The sequence below is a fragment of the Podarcis cretensis genome, assembly GCF_951804945.1.
Source record: "Podarcis cretensis genome assembly, chromosome: 8".
NCBI lineage: Eukaryota > Metazoa > Chordata > Lepidosauria > Squamata > Lacertidae > Podarcis > Podarcis cretensis.
The window spans coordinates 23564162-23591014 of NC_137177.1; the positions used below are offsets into that span (position 1 = coordinate 23564162).

At 45.1% G+C, this 26853-nt stretch overlaps 1 protein-coding gene across 1 annotated transcript in view; it reads right to left on the bottom strand.

Moving 5' to 3' along the window:
• Positions 1-1452: 1452 nt before the first annotated feature.
• SERINC2 (serine incorporator 2) overlaps positions 1453-26853 on the bottom strand; it is a 30500-nt gene continuing 5099 nt past the window's right edge. The window contains exons 2-10 of the mRNA XM_079986167.1: positions 21585-21746; positions 20477-20664; positions 16767-16846; positions 15264-15401; positions 12533-12702; positions 11566-11656; positions 8777-8921; positions 6413-6625; positions 1453-2132 (exon numbers count right to left, since the gene is read on the bottom strand). Coding sequence (XP_079842293.1) covers positions 1994-2132; positions 6413-6625; positions 8777-8921; positions 11566-11656; positions 12533-12702; positions 15264-15401; positions 16767-16846; positions 20477-20664; positions 21585-21746 — 1326 coding nt within the window. The 3' untranslated portion in view covers positions 1453-1993. The remainder of the gene's footprint in view (positions 2133-6412; positions 6626-8776; positions 8922-11565; positions 11657-12532; positions 12703-15263; positions 15402-16766; positions 16847-20476; positions 20665-21584; positions 21747-26853) is intronic.

The window sequence follows — 26853 nt, forward strand, 5'->3', positions numbered from 1 at the left end:
CCTCCCTGCTCTCCAGCATATCCCCAGGGAGGGGAATCAGACTCAGACAGAAATGTATCTACATGTTTTATTCCTGTCTTCAGCAGTCATATAGAGAAAACATGTCTGCTCTCATCAACAAACAGAGAGAAACTCCAAACTCCACCCATGTACATCCTGTACAGGTCATATGACACACACACTGAGCTAACATCCGGTGCTCAGTACAGAATGGACTGCCCCTTTGTTTCCATGGCAACAGTCACACACATCCTGTTTGGCTTTGCAGCCACAAGCAGCTGACTTAGCTGCTACAGCCTTTGCTTGCTGCAGCATTGCTGCTTTAGAATAACACTCGTGTCCTTCACCACACAAAGACATAATTAATGGGCTGCCTTTGCCACACGGTCACACGCCTAGATGCCTTTAATAGAGGAATTGGACAAGTTTGTGGTAGAGGATAAGCCTATCAAAAGCTATTGGGAGCTTTTAATATTGTTGTATAAGCACTTTTAAGAAGTTTATTGAATTTTCTCCTCTTTGTAACTGGTGTTAACAGATTTATTTTTTAGCCATTTTGTATTTTATGTGGTTGAGCTACAATAGATGACACCAACATTAATAATGATGATGATGCTTTCAGAGATCATTTTTGTATACAGTGATGAATGAGAAGTCAATAACAATGCAGGGAGGGAAGATGTCTCTCAAAATCCTGTATAGGGTTGTTGTTTTTTGTTTGTTTTTGCTGTGATTTGGAGTCAATTTAAAGATGACCGAAATGAAATGTGAATCCTTCCATCCTTGCCATTAATTTGATTCTGAACTGATTTTAGAATGTATTTCAATTAATTGACTGTGATTTCATGTAAATTGTGCTATTTTTACTGTTATTAGCTGCTCTGAGCCCGGCTTTGGCTGGGGAGGGTGGGATATAATAATAATAATAATTATTATTATTATTATTATTATTATTATTATTATTATTATTGCAAGCCCTCTAGCCAAGAGCAAACAAATGTTCCTTCAATCTCTTGCTACCAAGTTTGGACTACTGATGCCCACCACTTTGCAAAATGTCTCACACATGCAATACTCAACAGAACCTCTCCTCCAATCCCAACTGCAGCCATTGTGTTTAAGAGCCAAACCCTAACAAATCAATCTACATCGATGAAATGCCAGCTTTACTTTTTAAGAAGACTCTCTGGAAAAGACCCTGATGTTGGGAAAAATTGAGGACATAAGGAGAAGGGAATGACAGAGGATGAAATGGTTGGACAGTGTTCTTGAAACTACCAAAATGAGTTTGACCAAACAGCGGGAGGCAGTGGAAGACAGGAGTGCCTGGCGTGCTCTGGGTTATGAAGAGTCGGACACGACTAAATGACTAAACAACAACAACAAATCCTACTTCTTCCATGGGAATAGGTGGCATCAAGTCTTGTCTGCAGAATTCCAGCGCTGGTATAGTTTTTGCTCAAGTCTGTTTGTTTATTGAAAACTCCCAAGTTACACGAAGTTGCATATCAAAATAAACCAATTTATCCAAAACAAAGAGGTATTCTTGCGATAAGGCAAATTGGCAAACCCTTTAAACAGAGACATTCAAAGTTATTCTCATGCTGAGGATTCTTTAGAAAAATAAACTTTAGGGCCTTTTGCAACATGCTTAGAGGCCATCATGAGCAGCAGCAACCTAATCTGTACTGCCCCCCCCCCCAGCAAAGAAAACCATAATGACATATGTGTCAAGTATCACACGCAAGTGGACCCATTTCCTTTGTTTAACATATTCTTTGAGAAAAAGAAACAGGTGAAGGCACAAGTGTGGCAGATCTGCCTAGATGCTGAAAGAGCAAAAAGGGTTTTCGTGGACAGTTTCAGTGCCCATTCGGACCAGAGCCCACATTTCAAGTAAAGGAATGAAGAGTCTCCTTTGTTAACCCCTTCATCATAGCAAGACACACTTCTTCTTTGCATAGCACAAACGGTGTGGCACTACAGACAGCTTTCAGCTGAAGTCGCGATCTGGAAGCACAATGGGAGCTACCAAAGTCCAGACGTACAGGAGAAGCCCAGCCCAGCTGGAAGAAATCTTCACCCAGACCGCAGTCCAAGGGCTGGTCAGCACCTGGTTGTTTGCTTCAGGTCTGAGGAAAGAACACAAGACACAAATCAAGTCTCTGGATTAAGATTGAAAAATATTGCATCCCGCATCAGCCTTGCCATCACTTGCCAACAATGTCCCATCTCAAGTTCAGATATACATTATGGGTTTCCCTGCCCTCCCAGGTACTGGGTCCTCACAACAACCCTGTGAGTAGGCTAGTCAAAGAGAATGAGTGACCCATTGTCATGCAGTGGGGGATTGGAACCCTGGGTTTTCTCGCTGGCTCTCCAAGAGGTATCTACACAGTTTCCGCTTCCAAGTGTTCAGGCACACATTGCAACTGAAAGCGCTCGGAAGAGCAACGTGTCGGCAGTTCCTTGGACACAACCCTCAGCTCCCCAGCTGCATGTTCCCAAAAGATCTCTGTTTCTCGGTCTCTCTCACACCAACTTGAAAAAAAGCAAACACTTTTGCTGGCGGGGAAGAAGGTTTGTGTGCACAGGCTTCAGCAACGGCCATGACGCTTTCAGCATTTTGCAAACGTGAGCACGGGCTCCAAAACACTGGCAACCCCTGACTTCTACACACTTGGGACAGTGAGCGATGTGGCCTTCAGCAGGCTGAACATCCTGCCCCCCTCCTCCTGAACAAAGCCCGTCGTGGATAGCTCAGATTATTATTGTATTCTTCCTGCACACAGTTGAACATTTTTTTAAAAGAAAAAATTAAGGCAGCATCTGTGCACAGCTGGACTGCAGCTGCTATCTAGTTAGGGAGCTGATGCAATACTGTTTACAAGTCCCCCAAATGCAAAGAACACCACAGCAGCTTTGCAGAAAGCCCAGATCCATCGGACAACTCCTAACGCCGAACTCCACCACAGACCTATTTAAGAAGGGATATAAAAACCAAATTGTTCTTTATCTTCCAGACAACTTTTGTCTCCTCTGCCTCCGGTAACATTGCATAAGGTAAAGGTAAAGAGACCCCTGACCATTAGGTCCAGTCGTGACCGACTCTGGGGTTGCGGCGCTCATCTCACTTTATTGGCCGAGGGAGCCGGCGTACAGCTTCCAGGTCATGTGGCCAGCATGACTAAGCCACTTCTGGCAAACCAGAGCAGTGCACGGAAACACCATTTACCTTTCTGCCAGAGTACTTGCACTTTGTATCTACTTGCACTTTGGTGTGCTTTCATACTGCTAGGTTGGCAGGAGCAGGGACCGAGCAACGGGAGCTCACCCCATCACGGGGATTCGAACTGCCGACCATCTGATCGGCAAGTCCTAGGCTCTGTGGTTTAACCCACAGCGCCACCCGCGTCCCTGGTAACATTGCATACTAGGCCCTTAAGATGACAATTTAGTTTAGGCCTTTAGAATTAATGTAAATACAGAAGAGCAGCCTGCTGGATCAGGCCAATGGCCCATCTAGTCCAGCATCCTGTTCCCACAGTGGCTGCCCATGGGAAACCTGTGAGCAGGACCAGAGCAACACTCCCCTCCTGTGGTTCCCAGCAGCGGGGATTCAGAAATATGACTGCCTCCAAACATGCATAATAGCCATTGATAGCTTTCTCCTTTGTGAATCTGTCCAGCCCTCTTTTAAAGCCATCTGAGCTGGTGGCCAAAACTGCCTCCTGTGGGAGTTCCACAGTTTAAGTGTGTGAAGAAGTACTTTCTTCTGCTGCCCTTGCTGGGCCTGGAAGGAGCCTTTAAAAAGGTCCCATATGCTCAGAGACTTTGCGCCTGTTCATTGGGCGGATATAGGAAGCCCAGAACACTTGTGCTTTAGATGTCCCTTTTATGAAGAGGCACGTAGTAAGACAGTTGATCCCCTACTGGTGAGGCTTGCTGCCCTCCTGGAAAAGCAAAAATTCAACCTTTTCCTGTTAGGCAAAGATCATAAGTCAACCCGGATAATCGCCAGATTCTGTGTACAGATCTGTAGGCACAGACCAACCCCAACTCAAACTAGTTCGTTAAGAAACTCCCCAAACTCGGTTCCATGGGTGACTTGGGGTCATCTCTCTGCAGTAGCTTATCTTAAAGTTTTAAGTGTCTATACGCTTACTATCTATCTATCTATCTATCCAGTGGCGTAGCGTGGGTTATCAGCACCCGGGGCAAGGCAAGTAATTTGCGCCCCCTAACCCATGGATTTGCGCCCCTAACCCATGGATTTCCCTAACACCCAGATGTTGCGCCCGGTGCGGCCGGCCCCCCCTGCACCCCCCACGCTACGCCACTGTATCTATCTATCTATCTATCTATCTATCTATCTATCTATCTATCTATCATCTATCTACTTTCTTCTGCCTTTTATCCATTAGAGGAGAGCCAGGAGCCCCTTCTTTCCTCCACGAAGCACTTGTGGCAAGCTGTGTCTTCGTGCTTTGCTTGCTGCCTCATGGTTGCAGTTGCTTCCTACGCCTGTCCTTGCAAATGATCTCGGAAAAAACCCTCTCGAGTCAGTTTTCATTCAGAAACTGAGCACTGGAGAGGGTGGAAGGAGGGGGGTTTCGGGAGAGACGTCTGCTGTCACAGACCGGCTTCCACCGTACCGCCAATCTCACCAAGACAACGAAACGTTCAGAGCGAAGGCACTACAGAACACACTGGCAGGAGTACAGGTCACGCCTGGTGTGATGGCAGTGAGTCATGGGCTATAAATAGTCAGGTGCTCACAGCTGGGGATGGGAGGGGTGCCAGGTATGTATGGGTGTACAGTCAAGCAAGGCAGAGTTTGAAAACTCAAAGCAAGGATTCTGCAATGAAGTGGGGGGAGAACTGTTTCACAATGGCCTCTCCCTGGAGCACATGCATAGGCAACTCTTCCCATCTGCTCCTCTAGACTTCATGGAGGTCACTCTCTCCTTCCTCTTCACCAAAAAAAAAAGTGCTTGATCTTGGAGAACTGATGCTCCATCCTTGTTACCTAGGCAACAGTAGTGGGCAAAGCAGAATACTAGAACTCTCAGAAGAGGAGACCAATTTCTAAATACTCCATAAGCCTAGGAAATTCTATCTGTTCCACCTGTGTGTGTGTTCATTTCTCTCTCGCTCTCTCTCTCTTTTACTTTAGGGATGCCCTGCTGAAATTTTGCTTCTTAATTAGATAGGCCTTTGGCACCTGGTTGGAAATGATGTTGACCCCCAGGCTGCTATGGGGGCAACTGGTATTTTAATGTGTTTCCTTGCAATTTAACTATTCTGAAAACTAGCCTGCTTTCCTTCCTTTGTATTTTATAATCATATTTTTAAAATGTTGCAAGCTTGCCTTGAATCCCAACTTGGGAGAAAGGTAGGCTATAAATACATGAAATGAAAAAATAAAATAAAGACTATGCCAGCAAAATGTGCACAGGCTGGAAAAACCCAGCCAGCCACATTCTGCATTTCCAAAGGGTCTTCAAAATGCAGCCTCACCTTCCAAGTAATCTCAACTGGGAAGGAACCAGACCAGAGAATTAACATGGAAGGGTCATTGGAAGCATTCTAGGCCATCTCTTCCTCAGTGTAAGATCTACAATGCAGATCTTGCAACAGTGGCATCCCTGACATGATGGCCATCCAGCCTCTGCTCAAGGACCTCCAGCGAAGTAGAGCCTGCCACCTTTCTAAACAGCCTGCTCTCTGTTTCTCATTTTCTGGGACTGTGTAACCGATCCAGCAGAAACCCAGATACTGAAATGAATCAGTTTCAGCCAGATCAGGTGGAGAAAGCTCCAGGTTGCCCCAGGTTGCCCCGGTTTAAAACCCTAATAAAACCTTAGGGTTGGTTCAACATTGATTTGGTGCCTAGATCAAGGTTTGGTCAACCCCCAAATTAGAACAGATCTGAAGTGCCATATTGGGCCTGGATTAGAGGTGGACATGCACGCCCCTATTTTATTAATTATATTTTTTAATCAAATTTATACACTGCCTGATTGATAAAACAACAAACCTCGAAGTGGTTTACCTAAAAGATAAAACAATAAAATTATAAACAACTATCATGCTAAGACCTTGAAAAAATTAAAAGCGAAAACAAATTAAAACTCACATCAACTTTCTAAGCGCCTGGGTAGGCTTGTCTAAACAAAAGCGCTTTTAGCAGGTGTTAAAAAGAGTACAGTGAAGGCATCAGCCCGATATAAATAGGCAGGGAGTTCTAAAGTGCCATACTAAACAATGTGCCATACTATTTTCTTTCAGTGTTTCCCCAAAGTCTGCTTTCCTGCAGATTTCCGCCCACCAGGCTCTGCTCCTGCCCTTGGGAGCAAACAGAGAACAATTCTGCTCCATCCTCCTGCACGGGAGTGACAGTTGCACTCACCTGTACCAGTTTGTGAGCGTCATCATGATGTAGAGGGAGGCCAGGAAGAGGCAGATGTGGAAAAAAGTGTAGTTGTACGTCACTCCATCCTCTTCGTTGTCATAAGCTCGGCGCGCCTCGCCTTCATAGCCAGCATTGCCCCCTTCGATCATAGCTGGGCTCTCCTCCGTCAGCATCATCCTGTTCACTTCGACGTGGTCCGAGGAGCGGATGCTGCAGGCAAAGCAAGGAGAAGAACATCAGTTGCATGCCCCTTCGTCCCTCGCTATGTTTTTGGTGCTGTTTTGAGTGCATATGCATACACCACCATGTGCCTGAAAATATATATGTGTGTGTGTGTGTCTGTGTGTCTGTGTGTGTGTCTGTGTGTGTACACACGTTTGGGTTGCGAACATGATCCATGCAGGATGCATGTTCGCAACCCGCAGTGGACGCAACCCACAGCGGTGCTTCTGCGCATGCGCAAAGTGCAATTTAGCACTTCTGCGCATGCACGACCGCCAAAACCCGGAAGTAACCCATTCCGGTACTTCCGGGTTTTGGTGGGTATGTAACCCAAAAAAACACAACCTGAAGCGTCTGTAACCCGAGGTATGACTGTATAATGTTATGTTTATAGACAGCTGTGCGCACAGCTTTTCTTCAGTTAACAGGGGAAGGGATTTACTACTCGTTGCCAGCAGGGGGAGACTGGAAGCTAACATAAGCTCAATGTACTTTGAGTCTATCATGCGCAACATCAGCAAGCAACCAGTTATAGGCGCTATCCTGTAGGCAGAATATACATAAAGTAGAATAGGCTCAGACAGGCTGATGTGCAAGGTCTGAAGGGTTCAGAAGCCTGGGACTCTTAGAAATAAGGATGCGAGCTGAGGCTATGCTTGTCAGACACAGAGGCTCATTCTAGAATACTTTCCTCGCTCACAGCTATATAGAGTGGTCTTCCTTCTGCAATTCTTTGTAAGCCCTGGGGTGGAGTAGTCTGTTGTGTATTGAGTCAAAGGATTTTATATCTGTATTATTATTGTCTGTATTTGCATTAGGGTAAAGTAACTGCCTTTTGGTTCCAGAGGGTACAGCTACTATTGGTTCATTTAAGCTGCTGTATTTGGATCCTCTGTCTTATTGGTTTCCTCCAAAAGGCAGGACTGTGATTGCCTGATATTGTTCCCTCCAAAATGTATCCTTTCTAGCTAGTTCCCTGTCCCTATAAATGTAGCTCTCCCCTCCTCAGGCCCCAGTCTTGTTGCTTTAATAAAGAAGTGTTACTAGAGAACTGTCTCCAGCATATTATGTCAAGATAGCTGAAATCACAAACCCCACGTCACAACATAGTCTATGTTTAAACCACAGCAGCTTAGAATACTGTTCTTGGTCAAGGAATGGCTCTGCCACAGACATTACAGGTGCCTCTTTCTAGCTGTCTACTGTGGGGTAGCAAATAAAGTGCTTGGAAGATATTCTTACTCTTTTTCTCCATTTATGTTCTACAGTGGTAGCTTGGTTCTCAAACGCCTTGGTTCCCAAATGCCAAAAACCCGGAAGTAAGTGTTCCAGTTTTCAGACATTTTTCGGAAGCTGGATGTCCAATGCAGCTGTCGGCTATTATTTCAAGGGCGCCCACACCAATCAGAAACTGTACCTTGGTTTTCGAACATTTCGGAAGTCAAACAGAGTTCCAGAATGGATTAAGTTTGGTGCTTTCTTTTTATTTTGCATTTTTGTTTTTGAGGCTTTTTTGGTTAATTTGTTTTTGTGACTGTGTGGAAATGGTTACTGAATTCAGTTACTGATTGAGTGAGTGAGTGAGTGAGTGACTGCGGAAATGGTAAAAGCCCCCCATCCAAACAATGACTATCATCAGTGCAGGTGAGAAAATAAATTATTTTTAATTTTCATCATCTACAATACTGTCTTATTTATTTTATAGCAGAGTACATTGATTATTGCTTTCACTTTATGGATCAATGGTCTTGTTAGAAAGTAAAATTCATGTTAAATTGCTGTTTCAGTGGTTGTCTGGAATGGATATATCTGTTTTGCATTACTTTCTATGTGAAAGTGTGCCTTGGTTTTGGAACGCTCCTGTTTTGGAACAGACTTCCAGAACGGATTAAGTTTGAGAACCAAGGTACCACTGTATTTGAATCCAAAGCAAAAGCTCCAACAGCTTCATAAGTCTCCATTGCTCATGTATTAAGATGCCTCATATTAAGTCAGTCCTTTGAACCATCTAACTCTCTATTCTCTATACCAGGGGCCTATGGCAGAGCTGGAGAACCTTAGGCCCCGGGGCAGAACGTGGCCTTCAAGACACCTAATAAGTTAGATGAGTTTGGCTTCTAAATGAATATGGATTCCTACCTTATGAAGAATGTGCAGAGGATGAAGATGATCAATCCCACAATGCTCGGAGCATCCCACCACTGAGTTGGTTGTCCACCAACAGGAAGAGTGCTGGTGCCATTGCCCTCCATTCGGATCAGAAGGGTCGGGTTGCAGTATTTGTCTGCAAATGAAAAACGGACAAACATCTCAAACAGGTGTGGAGAACCTTGAGCTTTGCAGACGTTGCTGAACAGCAGATCGACTTCCTTCCAGACACCCTGCACACAGGAAAAGCACACTCAGAACTCCTCACCCCCCTGAAAATAAATCACATATCCTTTCTGGGGAAGTATTCTACACTGTCAGGCCTGCAGAGATGAGACTTCTCATCAAACCAAGAACCTGTGAAGGCAGAATCTGTGGGCTGCTGTAGAAACAAGGCATTGCCCTGCTCTCCTACATGACAATAGAAACAACAGGCTGAGCTACAACAAGAGGGCATGTCTTTCAAGCCAAGATAAATATGTCTCCGGGAAAAAGAGGGAACAAAATCCTAAGTTTGAACAGGGAGAAATGTCATCGTGACACGGAGACAAACTGGCATCAGTTCCATAACACACACACAGTGAATGAGATCCAACTTGGAATCGTCTCTGGGGTTTTTTTCTCATGATACTGGGTTGAAGTCTGTCTCATTGCTTTTGCCAAAGCCTCCTTTTAAGGAGGGGAAAGGGGGATACTGGTCCCAGACTTGCAGACACAGTCATCCAATTTCTGCACATGGGGAGAAAACAGCAAGGAAACAAGCTTGTAAGTGGACACTTCCCCAAGAATAGTGCCACAACAGTTAACTCGGTCAATGTGGTTTTATTAAGAAAACTTAGACCAGGGAGGATAGGGATATACTAATTGAGGGGTACAGAGTACAAATACATCCTTTCAAGCACCAGCTACTGGTGTGGAATGTAAACACTGGGATACAGTTCAACTGAAAGTGCAGTGGTACCTTGGTTTGCATACATTTTGGATTATAAACATGTCAAACCCGGAAGTGCGTGTCCCGGTTAGCAACCTTTTTTTGGATTACGAACATTTTTTTTTTTTTTTGAGGCCCCATTGGCGAAAACGCGCCTTGGGTTACGACCTGTTTTGGTTTACAAACAGACCTCCGGAACGGATTATGGTTGCAAACCAAGGTATTACTGTACTCATGTCAGCACATAAGAACAACAACAACAACAACAACAACAAACCTATGGTTAAGTGAAACATACTCAATACACAAGACATAACATACTTTTGAATAAATAATGTATACAGCGGTACCTCGGGTTAAGTACTTAATTCGTTCCGGAGGTCCATTCTTAACCTGAAACTGTTCTTAACCTGAAGCACCACTTTAGCTAATGGGGCCTCCTGCTGCTGCCGCTCCGCCAGAGCACGATTTCTGTTCTCATCCTGAAGCAAAGTTCTTAATCCGAGGTACTATTTCTGGGTTAGCGGAGTCTGTAACCTGAAGCGTATGTAACCTGAAGCGTATGTAACCCGAGGTACCACTGTACTATTCATTGTATCAAATTGTAAATTTCAACGGAAGTCTCATAAAGTTCAACGAAAAAAGCAGAAGACCCAGTGGATCAGTTCATTCTCTAGTCAGTTCATGCATAAGGTCCATACATGTATAAGTATCTATTCCACCTGTCTGTTCTTAGAGTCCAATAATCCACATGAAGGGTTGTTACAGTTCCACAGAATCCTTTCACAGAGTCTAAGACAAGGATTTCCAGAATATTAGCCTTGTTTCTCCATCCTAGGAAATCCTTGTCTTAGACTCTGTGAAAGGATTCAGTGGAACTTCCATTGAAATCTACATTCTGATACAATGAATAGTATACCTTATTTATTCAAAAGTACAGCCGGTTACGTCTTGTGTGTTTATTGAGCACATGAGAAGAGCCTGCTGGGTCAGGCCAGCCAGCATCCTGTTCTCATAGTGGACAGGCAGATACCCTAATGGGAAATGTGCAAGTGGGATCTGACCACAAGAGCACGCTCCCCTCCTGTGGTTACCAGAAAGTAGTATTCAGAAGCATGACTGCCTATGACTGTGGAGGCAGACCAGAGCCATCATGGCTAGTAGCCATCTGTAGCCCTCTCCTGCATGAATTTGTCCAATCCTCTTTTAAAGCCATCTCAGTTGATGACCACCACCACCTCCTGCAGGAGCAATTCCATAGTTTAACAATGCACTGCATGAAGAAGTAAGCGCAAGCTTGCACACAAATATGCACAGAAGTGCACACAGGAAAACCAGATCTCTGTTACCCACATGCACATTTACAGTGGTGTGTACACAGCGGCAGGCATGCTTAAAGATCAGGCAGAAAAGGAAAAAGCCTTTTCAGTGGTGGCTCCTTAATTGGAAAATGTGCCTAGAACTTAGTTCAATTAGTCTTAGGGCTTTTTTTTAAAAAAAAAAAAAGTCGAAGCCTTCCACTGAATTTAGAACTTATAGCGGCTTCCCCTATTTGGTGTTTTCCTTATATTACTGGACTACAAATTCCATCAGCTCTGATCAAAATAACCAGTGGTGATGGGAATTGTAGTCCAGGAAGAGCAGGTTAGGGAAGGCTCTTATATGGCATTCTCATTTTTCTCTGCAAACTCGGTTTTACTATGGTTTTCATTTGCTTGTAAACCCTTTTGGATCTTTTCCTTCCAATTGTTTTTTTCTTTTAAAAAAAAAAAGCAAACAAAGACCAGGATACACAGTATTAAGAATAAAAGCAAATGAAATAGTTCATGGTTGGGAAAACGCTACTTACTTGGGACATTTGCTAGGGCCGACCAGGTGATGAACATAGTATAGAGTGTAATGATGGAGGCTTGCAGCAGCCCTGAGTGAGGCTGGGCATCCTGTGGAGGAAGAGGAACAGCTCCTGTTAAAAGTACCGAAGAATATTTGGTGCAAAAATCAGAGCTGAACGAGGCACAGTGTTAAATGCTTCTTTGCATTTAACACACAGGGGAGCTGTTGTGGTCTTTAAAATAAAACTGCATTAGCTAGCGCTTTTAAAAATATAAAGAGAAAAACATAATTTAATTCTTTCCTCCCCTAGCACCCAAGTGTGTTTGTGTGTGTGTATGTGTATGTGTATGTGTGTGTGTATTTTAAATACTAGCTTTTGGGGCAGGGTGGAGCAGAGCCTCAGGACTTCAGCAGGGGAAGAAAAGGTTAAATTCCCTGTCCATGACTGTTCTGATCTTTTTAATTAGCAGTATGTGCACACCCCAGCTGATACACACTCTCTCTCTCTCTCCCTCGCTCTGTGTGTGTGTGTGTGTGTGTGTGTTTGTGTGTGTGTGTTTCAAATGCAGAGACACATCTCAAGTCATGTCTACTTAGGCCAGACATCCCCAAACTCGCCCCTCCAGATGTTTTGGGACTACAACTCCCATCATCCCTAGCTAACAGGACCAGTGGTCAGGGATGATGGGAATTGTAGTCCCAAAACAGCTGGAAGGCTGAGTTTGGGGATGCCTGACTTAGGCCCTCAAGACCTATATATATATAAAAGCTGGGGTTGTCTTATAAACTATTGAGTTTTTCATTGCACTGTGTTGCATCTTTCTGATACACAAGCCACCTAGTGTGAGCTTTGCTCCGAAGGTGCCCAAGTTAATAGAATGTCAGGAAGTGTGGCATCATGGTTAGAATGCCAGACCAAGACCTGGGAGAGCTCCACAAAGTTCATCAGTGAGTAGCCTTGGATTCTCAATGCAGCATCTTACCTGGACCTTGGGCAGGATGGAAACCACGGACACAATCACACAGAAGATGAGGTTAAGGCTGATGAGTGCCTTGTTTTCTGTACAACCGTCTGCCTTTGTGTAATACACATAGAGCAGCACCACCGCAGCGATGGAGACAGCATAGAAGAGGAACGTGAAGATGAAGAGGGCTGAGAAAAGAAAGCGGGCGAGATGTCGATAAACAGCTCGCCAGTAAACCAGGGGACAAGTAGACTTCCACCCACTGTTGGACTAGAACCTCTATCAGCTGCAGCTGTAGCATGGCTGATGGTCCAGAATAATGGGGAAGTTGTAGTCCAACCACATTTGGAGGGCCACAAATCCCACCCTCCACATTTGAATTTGTTTGTTTGTTTGTTTCCCACCTGTCTGGCTGGGTTTCCCCAGCCACCCTGGGCTGCTCCTAACAGAATATTAAAAACACAATAAAACACCAAACATTAAAAACTTCCCTAAATGTCTTCTAAAAGTCAGATAGTTGTTTATTTCCTTGACATCTGATGCGAGAGTGTTCCACAGGGCAGGTGCCACTACCAAGAAGGCCCTCTGCCTGGTTCTCCTAACCTCACTTCTCGCAGTGAGGAAAACGCCAGAAGGCCCATGGAGCTGGACCTCAGTGTCCAGGCTGAACAATGGGGGTGGAGACGCTCCTTCAGATATACTGGACCGAAGCCGTTTAGGGCTTTAAAGGTCAGCACCAACACTTTGAATTGTGCTCGGAAACGTACTGGGAGCCAATGTAGGTCTTTCAGAACTGGTGTTATATGGTCTCAGTGGCCACTCCCAGTCACCAGTCTAGCTGCCACATTCTGGATTAACTGTAATTTCTGGGTCACCTTCAAAGGTAGCCCCAAGTAGAGCGAGTGTAAGTGGGAGATAACTAGAGCATGCACCACTCTGGTGAGACAGTCTGTGGGCAGGTAGGGTCTCAGCCTGTTACCAGATGGAGCTGGTAAACAGCTGCCCTGGACACAGAATTGACCTGCGCCTCCATTATATTAATTCATGGTCTTCCAATAGTATTGGAGAAGTGAGAAGGATGGAGAAGCAAGCCATGTTCTCACACACACACACACCCAATCATGTGTAGGGGAACCATCAGGTAAGAGGCTCATCCAATCCTTTCATTTCCCAAAACTTTTCTCTGTTGCGTATGCTGTTCTTGCAAGTTTTCTTTGAGCAAATACTAACGGCACCATCCAATGCACGTCTACTCAGAATTAAGTCCAATGAGTTCAATGGGTGTTCCAAAGTAAGTGTGCATATGGACAGGTGTAGCAGTCATACACAATCCTCCAGATTGCACCGGACTCCCAACTCCCATCAACCTCAGTCAGGGTTGCCAATGGTCAGTGATGGTAGGAGCTGCAGCCCAATGATATCTTGAGGGCAACAGATTCCCCATCCCTGCAGTAAGAGGGATGCTTCCCAGATGGTCAGAGGAACCAGATTTTAAAACAAAACCATGCTGGTTCCTTGCCCTGATCCAAAGTCTCTCCCCACGCAATGGAATGGAGTGGGAGCTTATCTGTTTGCAGTAGGACAAGTCTGCGCATTGCTTTTTAATTTTAAAAAAGTGAGGGGGGGGATAACAAAATGAAGGAGGGGAAAACATGGCACTTACAATAGAAATCGGGACAGGATCTCTTAACACTCAACATGTTTGGGAGGGGTTCTTGGTGGGTCTGATTATACCCTCATTCCAGTATACCTGAAGGAGCGTCTCCACCTCCATCGTTCTGCCCAGACGCTGAGGTCCAGCGCTGAGGGCCTTCTGGCGGTTCCCTCGCTGTGAGAAGCCAAGTTACAGGGAACCAGGCAGAGGGCATTCTCGGTAGTGGCACCCGCCCTGTGGAACGCCCTCCCACCAGATGTCAAAGAGAAAAACTACGATACTTTTAGAAGACATCTGAAGGCAGCCCTGTTTAGGGAAGCTTTTAATAGACTATTGTATTTTAATATTCTGTTGGAAGCTGCCCAGAGTGACTGGGTAAACCCAGCCAGATGGGCAGGGTATAAATAATAAATAATAAATAATAAATAATAAATAATAAATAATAAATTATTATTATTATTATTATTATTATTATTATTCCCACCAAGTTTGATTATAACTTTTAAAAAAAATTGAAAGAGGAGGATCCACAGTGACTAATCAGAACCAGTACACACAGTTTATACTCTGCACTGTTTGACATATATTTATGTTCTGGGAGTGGCTAAGAGAGCAGAAAAATACAGCACTAATAGAAAAGTATAGCATACTAGGGGCTCAACCCCTGCATACTTCACTCACCAACCCTTGCCAAATTCACCCCTCCTCTCAGACCAAATCTCAGCTTGCCCACTCCCAGCTCCCTCCTCCTTGCCCTCCAACACTGCTGCGGTGGCCCAGGAGCTCTGAGAACCCAGTCTGCTATCATGCTGTAGTTCACAGCGCCATCTGTCAGTGTCTACACAAACTGCAGCGTGGTGACATCATTAGGAAAATATGAAATAGGAGAGACCCAAAATATAAATTTAACACAAAGGGGTGGGGGGATGGAGAAACCAGCAACAGTCTGTTCTTGGAGCCTTTAGTGGTGGTACTTGTGGGCACCACAATCTTCTCAGATGCTCCCCTCAATGCCCACCAAGGAACCCGCTTGTCTGAACCCACACACAGAGCACATCAATTTTACACACATGTAAATAAGTGTTCCATACTGACCTGCATACCAGCATTTCGAGTTGCCATTATCTGCATTGTGCAGCCAAATCTGACTCCAGGAATGTGCAAAGTCAATCAAGAGGATAAGCTGGATGAGGATGAAGAGGAATGAGCCGACTACACCAAAGTAGAACCAAACTTATTTGAGAGAGGAAAAGTATAAAGCGGGGGGGGGGGGAGAGAAAGAAGGAAATATGGGTTATTGCTTATTATCCACAAGCTGTCAATATGGAGTTTTAAACAGGTAATCTTTGGGGATGTAAAAATTCTATTAGGGTTCCCATACGTCCATAATTCTCTGGACATAGCTGGGATTCCTATGTCGGTAGTGTAGATTTTGGTGAATTTCCTTAAAAATAGCTCAAAACTGTGAGAACAAGGCGCTGGATGAAATAGGCCCTTGGCTACTTCCAGCAAGGCTCTTATGTTGATCTTACAGAACCAGAAAAAGAGGTTTCATAATGGATAAAGCCTTGGTGAAGAATTAGGGGAAAGGCTGAGAGGCCCATCTGTGCTGGGTCCCAGTCTCATCTGAGAGAGAGACACACAGACAGACAGACAGACAGACAGACAGACAGACAGACAGACTAAGATAGAACCTTGTCTAAGGCCAGAAGTGAGATTCAAATCCTGAATTTCCTGATCCACAGGTTCGTATGCCATCTTAACTGAGGTGGATGATCCACCCTAGAATCCCTCAAGCCCTTCTAGCAGCTATTATAAGAGTGCAATCACTCATGAAGAGGAAGCAAGGAATCAGTTCTTCCGCTGTTGTTCACTACTCAGAAGGAAATGGAGACTGTGAATACACTTGTGTACCAGCTGTGTGTCATTTGGGATCCAGCAAAGGACTCCTTCCAGTATCCACCATTACTCCTATTCAGAGTAGACCCATTAAAATCAAAGAGCTTGTTAGTTGCATCCATTGATTTTGATGTGTCTGCTCTAAACCGAATAAATATTGAGTTAACCCACTGTCAGCAATAAGAGTATTGCTGCCCCAGGTGGTTTGTGGAAGAAAACAATAATAATATTGCAGGACTCTTTGCTGAAAGCTCAGAAGCTAAAGAGGATTAGAGAGAGTGCTTTAAAAAACCAAGAATGGAAAGCATCTGTTCCCTTCTATTCACACTGCTTCTAAAGACTCAGCAGGACTCACCTTTGACACAGCTCTGAGCAACTTGCACCAGGCAGCTGAGCTTGCGAGCTGCCTGCCATTTTAATTACCCACAATGCCCCAGATGCAGCATTGCCTGGTGGAAATTAAAATGGTGGGTGGCTCACAGCCACCCAGCAGAGAAGGTAGAGCTACTACTTCCCAACCTGAGGAACTGATGTATGAGGGGGACGGGGGCAAAGAATGGCTCTGACTACCCTTCTTCTTAGCTTTCACAGAACAGAAAGTATCCAACCCCACCTTATGTAGAGCAGCACACACACAAAAGCTACTGTACATCACAGCCCCTTTGCAAGTCAGGAATGCAAATGCAAGGTTTTGTTTACCAGATGTGAACGGTCCATCAGGAATATAGAAGGCCCCCACTGTAATTCCAATTAGTATCAGGAATTTGAAGAACCAAAACCTGGAGTTGAAAAGAGGAGAAAAGACCTTTTTAAAACGAACAGAAGAGTCCTAGAAAGTCCTCTTAAGCAGCATTTGTTTTGCTCCAACATTAAGCCAGGATGGAAACATCTGGAGCAAAGTGCAGCTGCTAGGACGTTAATGAGAGACAGAAGTTCTGGCTGTGCAACACAACTTTTCTGTCACTTGCATTAGTCAGCAGTTCACTTCTGAGCTTGATTCCAAGCAGTGGGGTTCACCTTTGAAGCCCTTAGCAATTTGGGACTGGATGACCTCAAGGACCAACCATACAACCCTGCCCTTAATCCAAGACCTGTGTCTCAGGTAATCCATGTCTGCTTACTGACAAAATCTATTGGCGAGCACAAGAGACAGGTCTTCTTAGTAGTGACCCTGCAATTGTGGAGCTCTTCCTTTTAATATTTATTTGGCTCCTTCAGTTCTGCCATTCAAAATGGCCTTGATTCTTCTCCCCACAACTGCCTTTTAAAATACAGTGGTACCTCGGGTTAAGAACTTAATTCATTCTGGAGGTCTGTTCTTAACCTGAAATGGTTCTTAACCTGAGGTACCACTTTAGCTAATGGGGCCTCCCACTGCCGCCACGCGATTTCTGTTCTCATCCTGAAGCAAAGTTCTTAACCTGAGGTACTATTTCTGGGTTAGCAGAGTCTATAACCTGAAGTGTCTGTAACCCAAGGTACCACTGTATACCTTTAAAAACATATACACATAACCAGGAACACATTCAATAAAAGCACAACCTGCAGGAATTGAGAAGAAACATCACATTAATAAGTGCCCTACCAAAACTCTGTACATCTTATGCTTTATATGACTGTGTCCCTCCACAGCGACCTAGTCGTATTTGGAGAGTGTCTTATGACAGCTGACCTTCTTTTATGAAGTCAATAAAGCAGGGTCACATTTCACAGAAAACATCCATCTCTTCTCACTCTGTTGCTCCTCCTTCAGCAAGCTTTTTTTCTAGAATGCAACGTCCCAAACCAGGGCATACCAGTGCTCAGTATTTGTTTCTTTCATCTTGTTCCTAAAATTTGGCTATGAACCTGTGCACTGCCACAGGAAATATTATCAGACCCATATGCAAAAAAAAAAAAAACACCTTGGCATTTGGTGACCCCGGTTCGATATCCCTCATGCATCTATTTTTCTATATCCACTCACTGCTTTAAGGCTCTGCACCTGAGGGTCTGCTGTTCTCCATTTCTCTCTGTACATCGCTTTGTGAGGTTTTGGCCACAAAAAGCAAAGAATACATTGAAGGAATAAATAAGTAAGCTAAGAGGCTGCAGGTGACTATGAGGCTCAAAGAGAAACAGAAGAACTATAGCTCAGGGGCAGAACATCTGTTTTGCATTCAGAAGGCCCCAGGTTTATTCCCTGGCTTCTCCAGGTAGTGTTGGGAAGGAAGCCCTGTCCGAAACCCTGGAGAGCTGCTGCCAGTCAGTATGGACAATACTGAACCAGATGACCCAATGGTATGACTCAGGACAAGAAGAAGAGAAGAGTTTGGATTTGATATCCTGCTTTATCGCTACCCGAAGGAGTCTCAAAGCGGCTAACATTCTCCTTTCCCTTCCTCCCCCACAACAAACACTCTGTGAGGTGAGTGGGGCTGAGAGACTTCAGAGAAATGTGACTAGCCCAAGGTCACCCAGCAGCTGCATGTGGAGGAGCGGAGACGCGAACCTGGTTCACCAGATTATGAGTCTACTGCTCTTAACCACTACACCATGCTGGCTCTTCCTACGCTTCCCCATCGGAAAACAGAGTTACTATTTTCAATCAGAAGACAGTAGTCACACCACTCACGATAAGTTGCAATTGGGAAATATTTAAACATCAGCTGTCGCAGCCTCAGCAATCTTGCTTTAGAAGGCCTAAGAACATTAGAACTCAAAAATTATCCAGGAAAGTTGGAGCTTTGTGGGGCGCAGGCAGAGAAACCCTTGTCAAAAGGTAGGGTGCTTTATTTTGAGTGAGGATTTTAAAGCAGGGTTTATTTATATCTTGCTTGGTCCTATTTCAGGAAAGGTACGAAGGCATTTAATATTGGCTAATGCGGAGTTACGTAAGTCTTGGCCTACAGGCTCTGCATCTGAAGCACTGCTGCTCTATGATGTATGCAAAGCAGGAAGGAGGAACTAGAACAGCTTTTCCCAACCTTGTGCCTGGCAAATGACACTGGACTTCAACTCCCATCTGACTCAGCCAGATTGGCCAATGCTCAGGGGTGATGGGAGTAGGAGTTCAACAACAGCTGGAGGCCACCAGGCTGGAGTGAAGGCTTAACTAAAAATTTTTAGGAGTTGGGGGGGGGCATGTGGTGCACAGCAACCTTGCTGAAGGCAAGCACATCTGGGTCTGCTCTGTGAGATGGTCGAGAAGTCACCTGCAAAATCTTGCAGCTGTACCATCCTACCTAGAACTACTCAATGGGACTTAGTTCTGAGTACAGATGAATAAAATCTGCATGGTGAGTTTCATAGAAGAAAGACATTTAAAAAAAAAAAATGGCCCAATGCCCATGGAGAGGAGCTGGGTCAAACTATTCTCATCTGTCATGACCCTCCAAAAATAATAACAATGATACTAACAATACACAAGTGAAACTGACCTGCTGGTTTTGAACAAACGAAGGTCAACTTCAGAAAACAAAAGCCCTGCCTTTATTTGTTTAATAGATCGGTATCCAGCTTTTTTTAAGAGACGCGGGTGGCACTGTAGTCTAAACCACAGAGCCTAGGGCTTGCCAATCAGAAGGTAGGTGGTTCGAATCCCCGTAATGAGGGGTGAGCTCCCGTTACTCAGTCCCTGCTCCTGCCAACCTAGCAGTTCAAAAGCACGTCAAAGTGCAAGTAGATAAATAGGTACCGCTCCGACAGGAAGGTAAACGGCATTTCCGTGCGCTGCTCTGGTTCACCAGAAGCGGCTTAGTCATGCTGGCCACATGACCCGGAAGCTATACGCCGGCTCCCTCGGCCAGTAAAGCAAGATGAGTGCCATAACCCCAGTCGTCCGCGACTGAACCTAATGGTCACGGGTCCTGTGATGGTTCTAGGGGTTGCTCGTGCGTAAATCGGTGCCACTTCTGGCTGGGTTGCCTGAGTGAACCTTTTCTGTCTGGACAGCCACTCGCCAGTGGCTGTCTCAATCACTGGCAGAATCCGTCAGTGGGCGTTTCTTGAACTTCTTCCAGCACAGAAGCTCTTTGACGCCTACTCTCCCTGTGCGGAAGCCTTCTGCGCAAGGAGGGTGTAGGCAGCGGAGGACCCGTGCTCTCCCCACTGGTCCCCGGCGAGGAGTCATGGGACCGCCTCACCGACTCCCCCATCTGCCCCCCTTCTCCACTGGTGCTACGCTGATTTCCTTCCCCAGAAGATGGGCTGCTTCTCCCCATCCCGGGACGCTCTCCGGAATCCCTCTGGAGCCCTCCCTCTCCCTCTGGCTCCGATGGCAGTTCCCTGACAGGTCCCTTTACCTTTTTATCTAGCTTTTTGACTAGAGTTCTCAAAGGGGACTGGCAACATACATTTCACTGCTCCATTTAGAATAAATGGCTTTGGCTTTTGGACATTCCCACCATAGATGCAAATATGTTCCTCACCCATTCTGTATTGAGGCTCTCGGGTCCTTGCTGCTCCTCACGCAGATCATTATCAAGGCAAACAGGAAGAAGAAGGCAGCTGTGGCAAAGCACATGCGGTATACCGATTTGTGACCCAGGAAGGACTTGCAGGCGACTTTGCCATGGACACCTAAAACTGTATTGCCTTCATCACAGAACCCAGGAATCTGGTAAAAGGTAAACATAAATAATAGGTTTAATCTTGGTACATGCCTAGCAGAACTGCTGCCTTGCAGCAGGAGTGCCTGTTTGCCTCCACTTATGCTCTGCTTGTATATTTGGAAATAAAATTATTAATTTTCCCAAAACACTCTACATTTCCAGAACACCCTTTCATCAGAAGGAAACTAAACCACTTAATGTCAGTCTTGGTACAGTACTTCTAAATCAGGCACAGAGAACCTGTGGCCCTCTAGAAGTTGCCAGACTACAATTCCCATCATGCCAACCATTTTCTGAGCTTCTGCCAAGGCTGGCCCTACTACTGCTAGGCAGAGTGAGAGCAGCAGAATCTTGGGATTGAAGCAGCAGTCGTCCCCCCCATTCCCTTTGCACTCCCTAAACTACTCTGCTGTCTCCCATTGCCAGCTCAGTTGGATTCCATGTGTGGAAAGGGCGGGTGCCATTTTTGTCCTTGGCCTCAGGCAACAAAAAATGTCTAGAGCCCTGGCTGGGTCTGATGTGCTGTTGTTGCTGCTGTTATTGTTGCTGTGTACTTTGTGTTCTCATTCTATTTTTTGTTGTTGTAAACTGCCCTGTGACCTTTGGATGAAGAGCAGTATACAATAATAATAATAATAATAATAATAATAATAATAATAATAATGGCTTCTTATAAAAGAATGAGTGCAAAGATCCTGGCCCTAACAGACCATCTTGGCTGTGAGTCCTGTAATACCTGCTCCCTGCTTTGCTGGACTTTTCCCACCTGGCCTGGGAAGACAGGACCCTGACTTACTCCAGCTACCAAAGCCTTGAGCGTGGTTTTAACTGTGGAAAGGCAGCATGCAAATAAAATGAGAGATGTAGTTTAGCAACATTTGGAGGGGCCGCAAGTTAGCCACCCCAATAAAACACGGTTGCTTACCTTGTAGAGTTCTGCTTCTACTCCGGGGATGATCATGATAATAGACACCAACGTTCCCAGGAACAGGAAGAAGGTGAAGCTCAGGCGTGTGATGGTGGAGTTCTTTGTTGAGGGGCAACAGCCACACAAGAGGCAAGGAGCAGAACCACAAAGACATGACACCTGCCAGTGAAAGAACAGCAATGAATATCCGCAACAGGGCAAAGATTTATTGTTTATTAAAGGTAAAGGTAAAGGTACCCCTGCCCGTACGGGCCAGTCTTGACAGACTCTGGGGTTGTGCGCCCATCTCACTTAAGAGGCCAGGGGCCAGCGCTGTCCGGAGACACTTCCGGGTCACGTGGCCAGCGTGACATCGCTGCTCTGGCGAGCCAGAGCCGCACACGGAAACGCCGTTTACCTTCCCGCTGGTAAGCGGTCCCTATTTATCTACTTGCACCCGGAGGTGCTTTCGAACTGCTAGGTTGGCAGGCGCTGGGACCGAGCAGCGGGAGCGCACCCCGCCGCAGGGATTCGAACTGCCGACCTTTCGATCGGCAAGTCCTAGGCGCTGAGGCTTTAACCCACAGCGCCACCTGCGTCCCATTATTGTTTATTATTTATTATTACATTTATACCCCACTTTTTCCTCCAAGGAACTCAAGGCGGCATACATGGTTCTCTTCCTCCCCATTTTTATCCTCACAACAACCCTGTGAGGCAGGTTGGGCTTGAGAGACTGTGACTGCCCCAAGGTAACCCAGCAAATTTCATGGCTGAGTTGAGACTTCCCCACACTGATTCATTCTTTCTCTTTCTCTCTGTCTCTCTGTCTCTCTGTCTCTCTCTTTCTCTCTCTCTCTCACAAACACGAACAAACTGGAGGGTGCCAGAAGCATTGAGACAGGAGGCACATAGACCATGGCTGTTGTTGGGAAAGAGGTTATATCTAGTGAGTACCGTAACTTCAGATTACTGGTCAGTCAGCTTCAGGTTTCAGAGCAAGATTGTATCTCAGGATACAATGGAAACGTTTGTGACTTGAGAGGGAAAGCAGGTTGCTTTTTAGCTTTCCTTTCTTTGTCCTTTTGCTCCTTTGGGACATTTATTGTGTGCCTGTAACTGTTCCTAGACCAAAATGTTCTCTTTTTCCCCCCTTTATGAACTACATTTTTTTCCCCTTTTAAGTCAACTTTTAATGTTGTTTTATTAAAAACTTTATGGTCTCCCTTAGTCCACGTCAAAAACGCCAAGTCCTACGGTATCTTGAGCCGTTCTCAAGGTGACACAAATGGAGTTTTAGGCCGATAGGTAGAAGGTAGAAAAATAAAATCATCTAGTAGTGATCTAAAGGCAAGAGTGGGCAAACAGAAGGGGATATCCAGTGAAGCGAGGAACTCCCTTCTCTACATAGCACAGGACCCAGGGAATCTGGGGTGCCATAACAACCACAGTGAGGGGGAAACAAGATGGCAGATCATTGGTTCCTCTTCCAAAACCCCACCCTGATAGTTAGTAGCATTTGCAGCCTCTGACACAGAACAGGAGGGTATCAGGTTGGCCACCCCGATGTAGAGATTATTAAGACTGTTGAGGCTACAATCTGTCCACTCATTCTTTTATGAGAAGCTGTATTCATAGATTTCCTAATAGTGCTCTTACATTCATGGTGTTTGGAGTTAGTTAGTTACTTAGTATTACAGAGTGTGGAAATAAGTACAGTGGTACCTCGGGTTAAGTACTTAATTCGTTCCGGAGGTCCGTACTTAACCTGAAACTGTTCTTAACCTGAAGCACCACTTTAGCTAATGGGGCCTCCTGCTGCTGCCACGCCGCCGGAGCACAATTTCTGTTCTCATCCTGAAGCAAAGTTCTTAATCTGAAGAACTATTTCTGAGTTAGCGGAGTCTGTAACCTGAAGCATATGTAACCTCAAGCGTATGTAACCCGAGGTACCACTGTAACGGCTTATGACATCGGGTAATATATTTTCCTGCATGAATCTCAGCTCCTTATCTAGGACATTCTGTATAGCAGCTTTCACCCACCTGGTGCCCTCCAGATGTTTTAAACTAGAACTCCCATCAGCCCCAACCAGCACTGTTGATTGATGGGCACAAGCAAAATCAGGTGTCAACTCCAGGGATGCTGTAGGCATGTATTTTTACATCTGGATGCTGTACACATGTCTGTGATTTTTACAGCCTTTGGGTTTTCTGATTGTGCGTTTTCCCCCTTCCCCAACAAGGCTGCACAAGCATAAAATATGGTGTATTAAGGAGAATATGGCACAGCAGTGCCAGATTCTCCCGTCTGGCTTATATGCCACTATGATTGCTCCATAAATATACTAAGTTAAATAGTAACTTCCAAAAGATAACTCCAGTAGTTTTCCGCACTGAGTGATCAAGACAGCTAAATTTCCTTCTAAACATGAAAGCAGTGCTAGGAAAAGGAGCCCTTTCCTATTATTTCTGGAAAACATGACCACTTAAACGTGCATACACAATACACCATTCACTGCCAACACCACCAGGCAATGCATCTTCCAATTTTACAAAATGTATTTTCCAGTATTAAGATTAAAACGTAAACGTAAACTACAAAATCAGTTACTCTGATTTATTAGCAACCCATAATCTGATCCCAATTTTTGGGATTTTTCTTCTGGAAACATTCAGAACCAATCAAATGGTTTCTAGTGGTTCTTTGTGTGTCCCCCTTCTTCTGTATGGGTGTCTTTTGATCGGAGCTTTCCAAACTGTGTGTCGCGCCATGTTAGTGTGTCGGCTGCAGTGTGTAGGTGTGTCGCACCAACATTCCCTGCGCTCCTCCCAGGGCTGGAAAGGGGTTAGTTTAACCTCTAGTTTACAAGCAAAATTGAATTACTGTGTCGTGAAATGATGCATGCCTAAAAAGTGTGTCAACGACATGAAAATCCCTGTTTTGACTGTGCTACTGCCATTATCAAAACTGCTCTGAATATTGTTGAGTTATTGCTTAAAGCAGGGGTCAGCAAACTTTTTCAGCAGAGGGCCAGTCCACTGTCCCTCAGACCTTGTGGGGGGCCGGACTATATTTTGGGGAAAAAATATGAACGAATTCCTATGCCTCACAAATAACCCAGAGATGCATTTTAAATAAAAGGACACATTCTTCACATGTAAAAACACGCTGATTCCTGGACCATCCGCGGGCTGGATTGAGAAGGCAATTGGGCCGGATCTGGCCCCCAGGCTTTAGTTTGCCTACCCATGGCTTAAAGCCAATGTTGTTAGCCACCTGGGCCACACTGCAGAAAAATGGGGGTATCAATGCTTTTTAGTAAAGAAATATTAGAATTTAATAATAACAAGGATTTGAAGTTCACGATGTTGTCATAGGTGGAAGGCAGCTTTCAACTGCAAAGCAGTCGTTGCAAAACATTGCCCCGGTTCTATTAACTATTACCCAACCCCAAATGACACATCACAATCCAACATCATGAAAGTTAGACCATTTGTCAGAGTCTGTCCACCCACCTTTTCCTGGGTCAGGTGCTTCCTCAAACACACACATCACTATTTTCTATTTTCTCTCAAAAACAGCTGGCGCATTCTTGCAAATGGATATTTAATAGTACAGAAATATAGGGGGCCTATGAGGAAAATATACAAGGGACACACCCTCCTTTGTTCAGAAGTTTCAGTGTCTCAGCACAGTTGCTCATTACAGAAACTTCACAGGTTGCTCCACATTTTCAAGCTATTCTGTCACGCATTGCATGACTAAGTCCACGATGCTGTATAGGTGCACACTTACTAAAGAGAAAGCCCCACAGCACCCAGTGGCCCTTCTGAATAGCACACACAGATAAGGCTTCGCAGCTGTCCTCAAATATAACACTGTCACAAAAGTGCGGTGCCTGCCTCTCTCTCTCCCAAGCAGTGGCAAGAGTGCATGGGGTCACAGGCACACACACAGGGTCTGTGTCTGTTTGGGGAATGGAAGACCGCCTCTCCTTGTATGCCCCTCAGAGGACCTTAAGGTCCATGAATAATCATAGTTTAGAGGTCCTGGGCCCCAAGGAAGTCAAATTATCCTCCACCAGGGCCAGGGCCTTCTCAGTGATGGCTCTGACCTGGTGGAATGCTCTGTCCCATGATTTAACTTCCTTCCGCAGGGCCTGTAAGACAGAGCTATTCCGCCTGGCCTTCAATTTGAACTTAGCCTGATCTTTTATTCCCCTTCATTCCCTCCCCCTCCCCTTTTTATGAAGATTACCCGCTCTGGGATCCCACAGCTAATTCTCCCCTGGTCTCCTCGCTGGCTCAAATAGCACTAATTTAGCCAGCTAGCCCTGGTGATCATCTAATGTTTGTTTATTGGATGGATTTCCCCCTCAATTAATTTTTGAATTCAGAATTTATTGTTATTTACGTTTTATACGGTATTTTATGCTGTTTTTTGTTGCATCAATTAAGTGTTTTAAATTTGTTGTTAGCTGCCCTGAGCCCGGTTTTCTGAACCGAGAAGGGCGGGGTATAAATAAAAATTTATTATTATTTTTTATTATTATGAAAAGGCTCTGGGTTCAGTTCTAAGCATCTCCAGGGCTGGGTGGGGAGGGACCCCTATTCTGGACCCCTGAAGAACTGCAACCCATCAGGCTACACCAGCTGTCCCCAACCTGGTGCCCTCCAAATGCTGTTGGACTCCAATGCCGATCAGCCCCAGCTAGGATGCCCAGCAGTCAGGGATGATGAGAGCTGGAGTTCAACAACATCTGAAGAGCAACATGCTGGGCAACCTAATCAAGCTGGATGGAATGGTGGCCTGGCTTGCTATAAAGGCAGTTTCTGCTACTCCTACAAGTAAAGATTCAAATAGGCCTTCTCCTGAGTAGCTATAGAATGTAGCCTCAAACATTTTTCTTAGAAGTTGCTGCATTCACACAGATAATCTGAACTGGCCAAATATCAGATTGATAGCCACTTGAGATAGGAAGGCCCTATTGGGGGCGGGGGGACGACGACAGTTACTTACACACCACATTTCATTGGGTTCAATATTTTGTCCTATTTAAACTAACCATTTTTTTACAAGTTTCCTCTGGTTTTTTCTGTTTGCTTGTTTCCAATCTGGCTGCTTAATAACACTGGTTCATTGCTATTCTTCTGCATAAACTGGTCCTATTTAAGTTTTTCACCCAATCAATCAATTCCCTCAGGTGAATTATCAGCCAAGATTATTTCTGTACAAGGACAGGACAATCATTCAGAAGCAAGGAGCACACTTTGTTTACAGACGA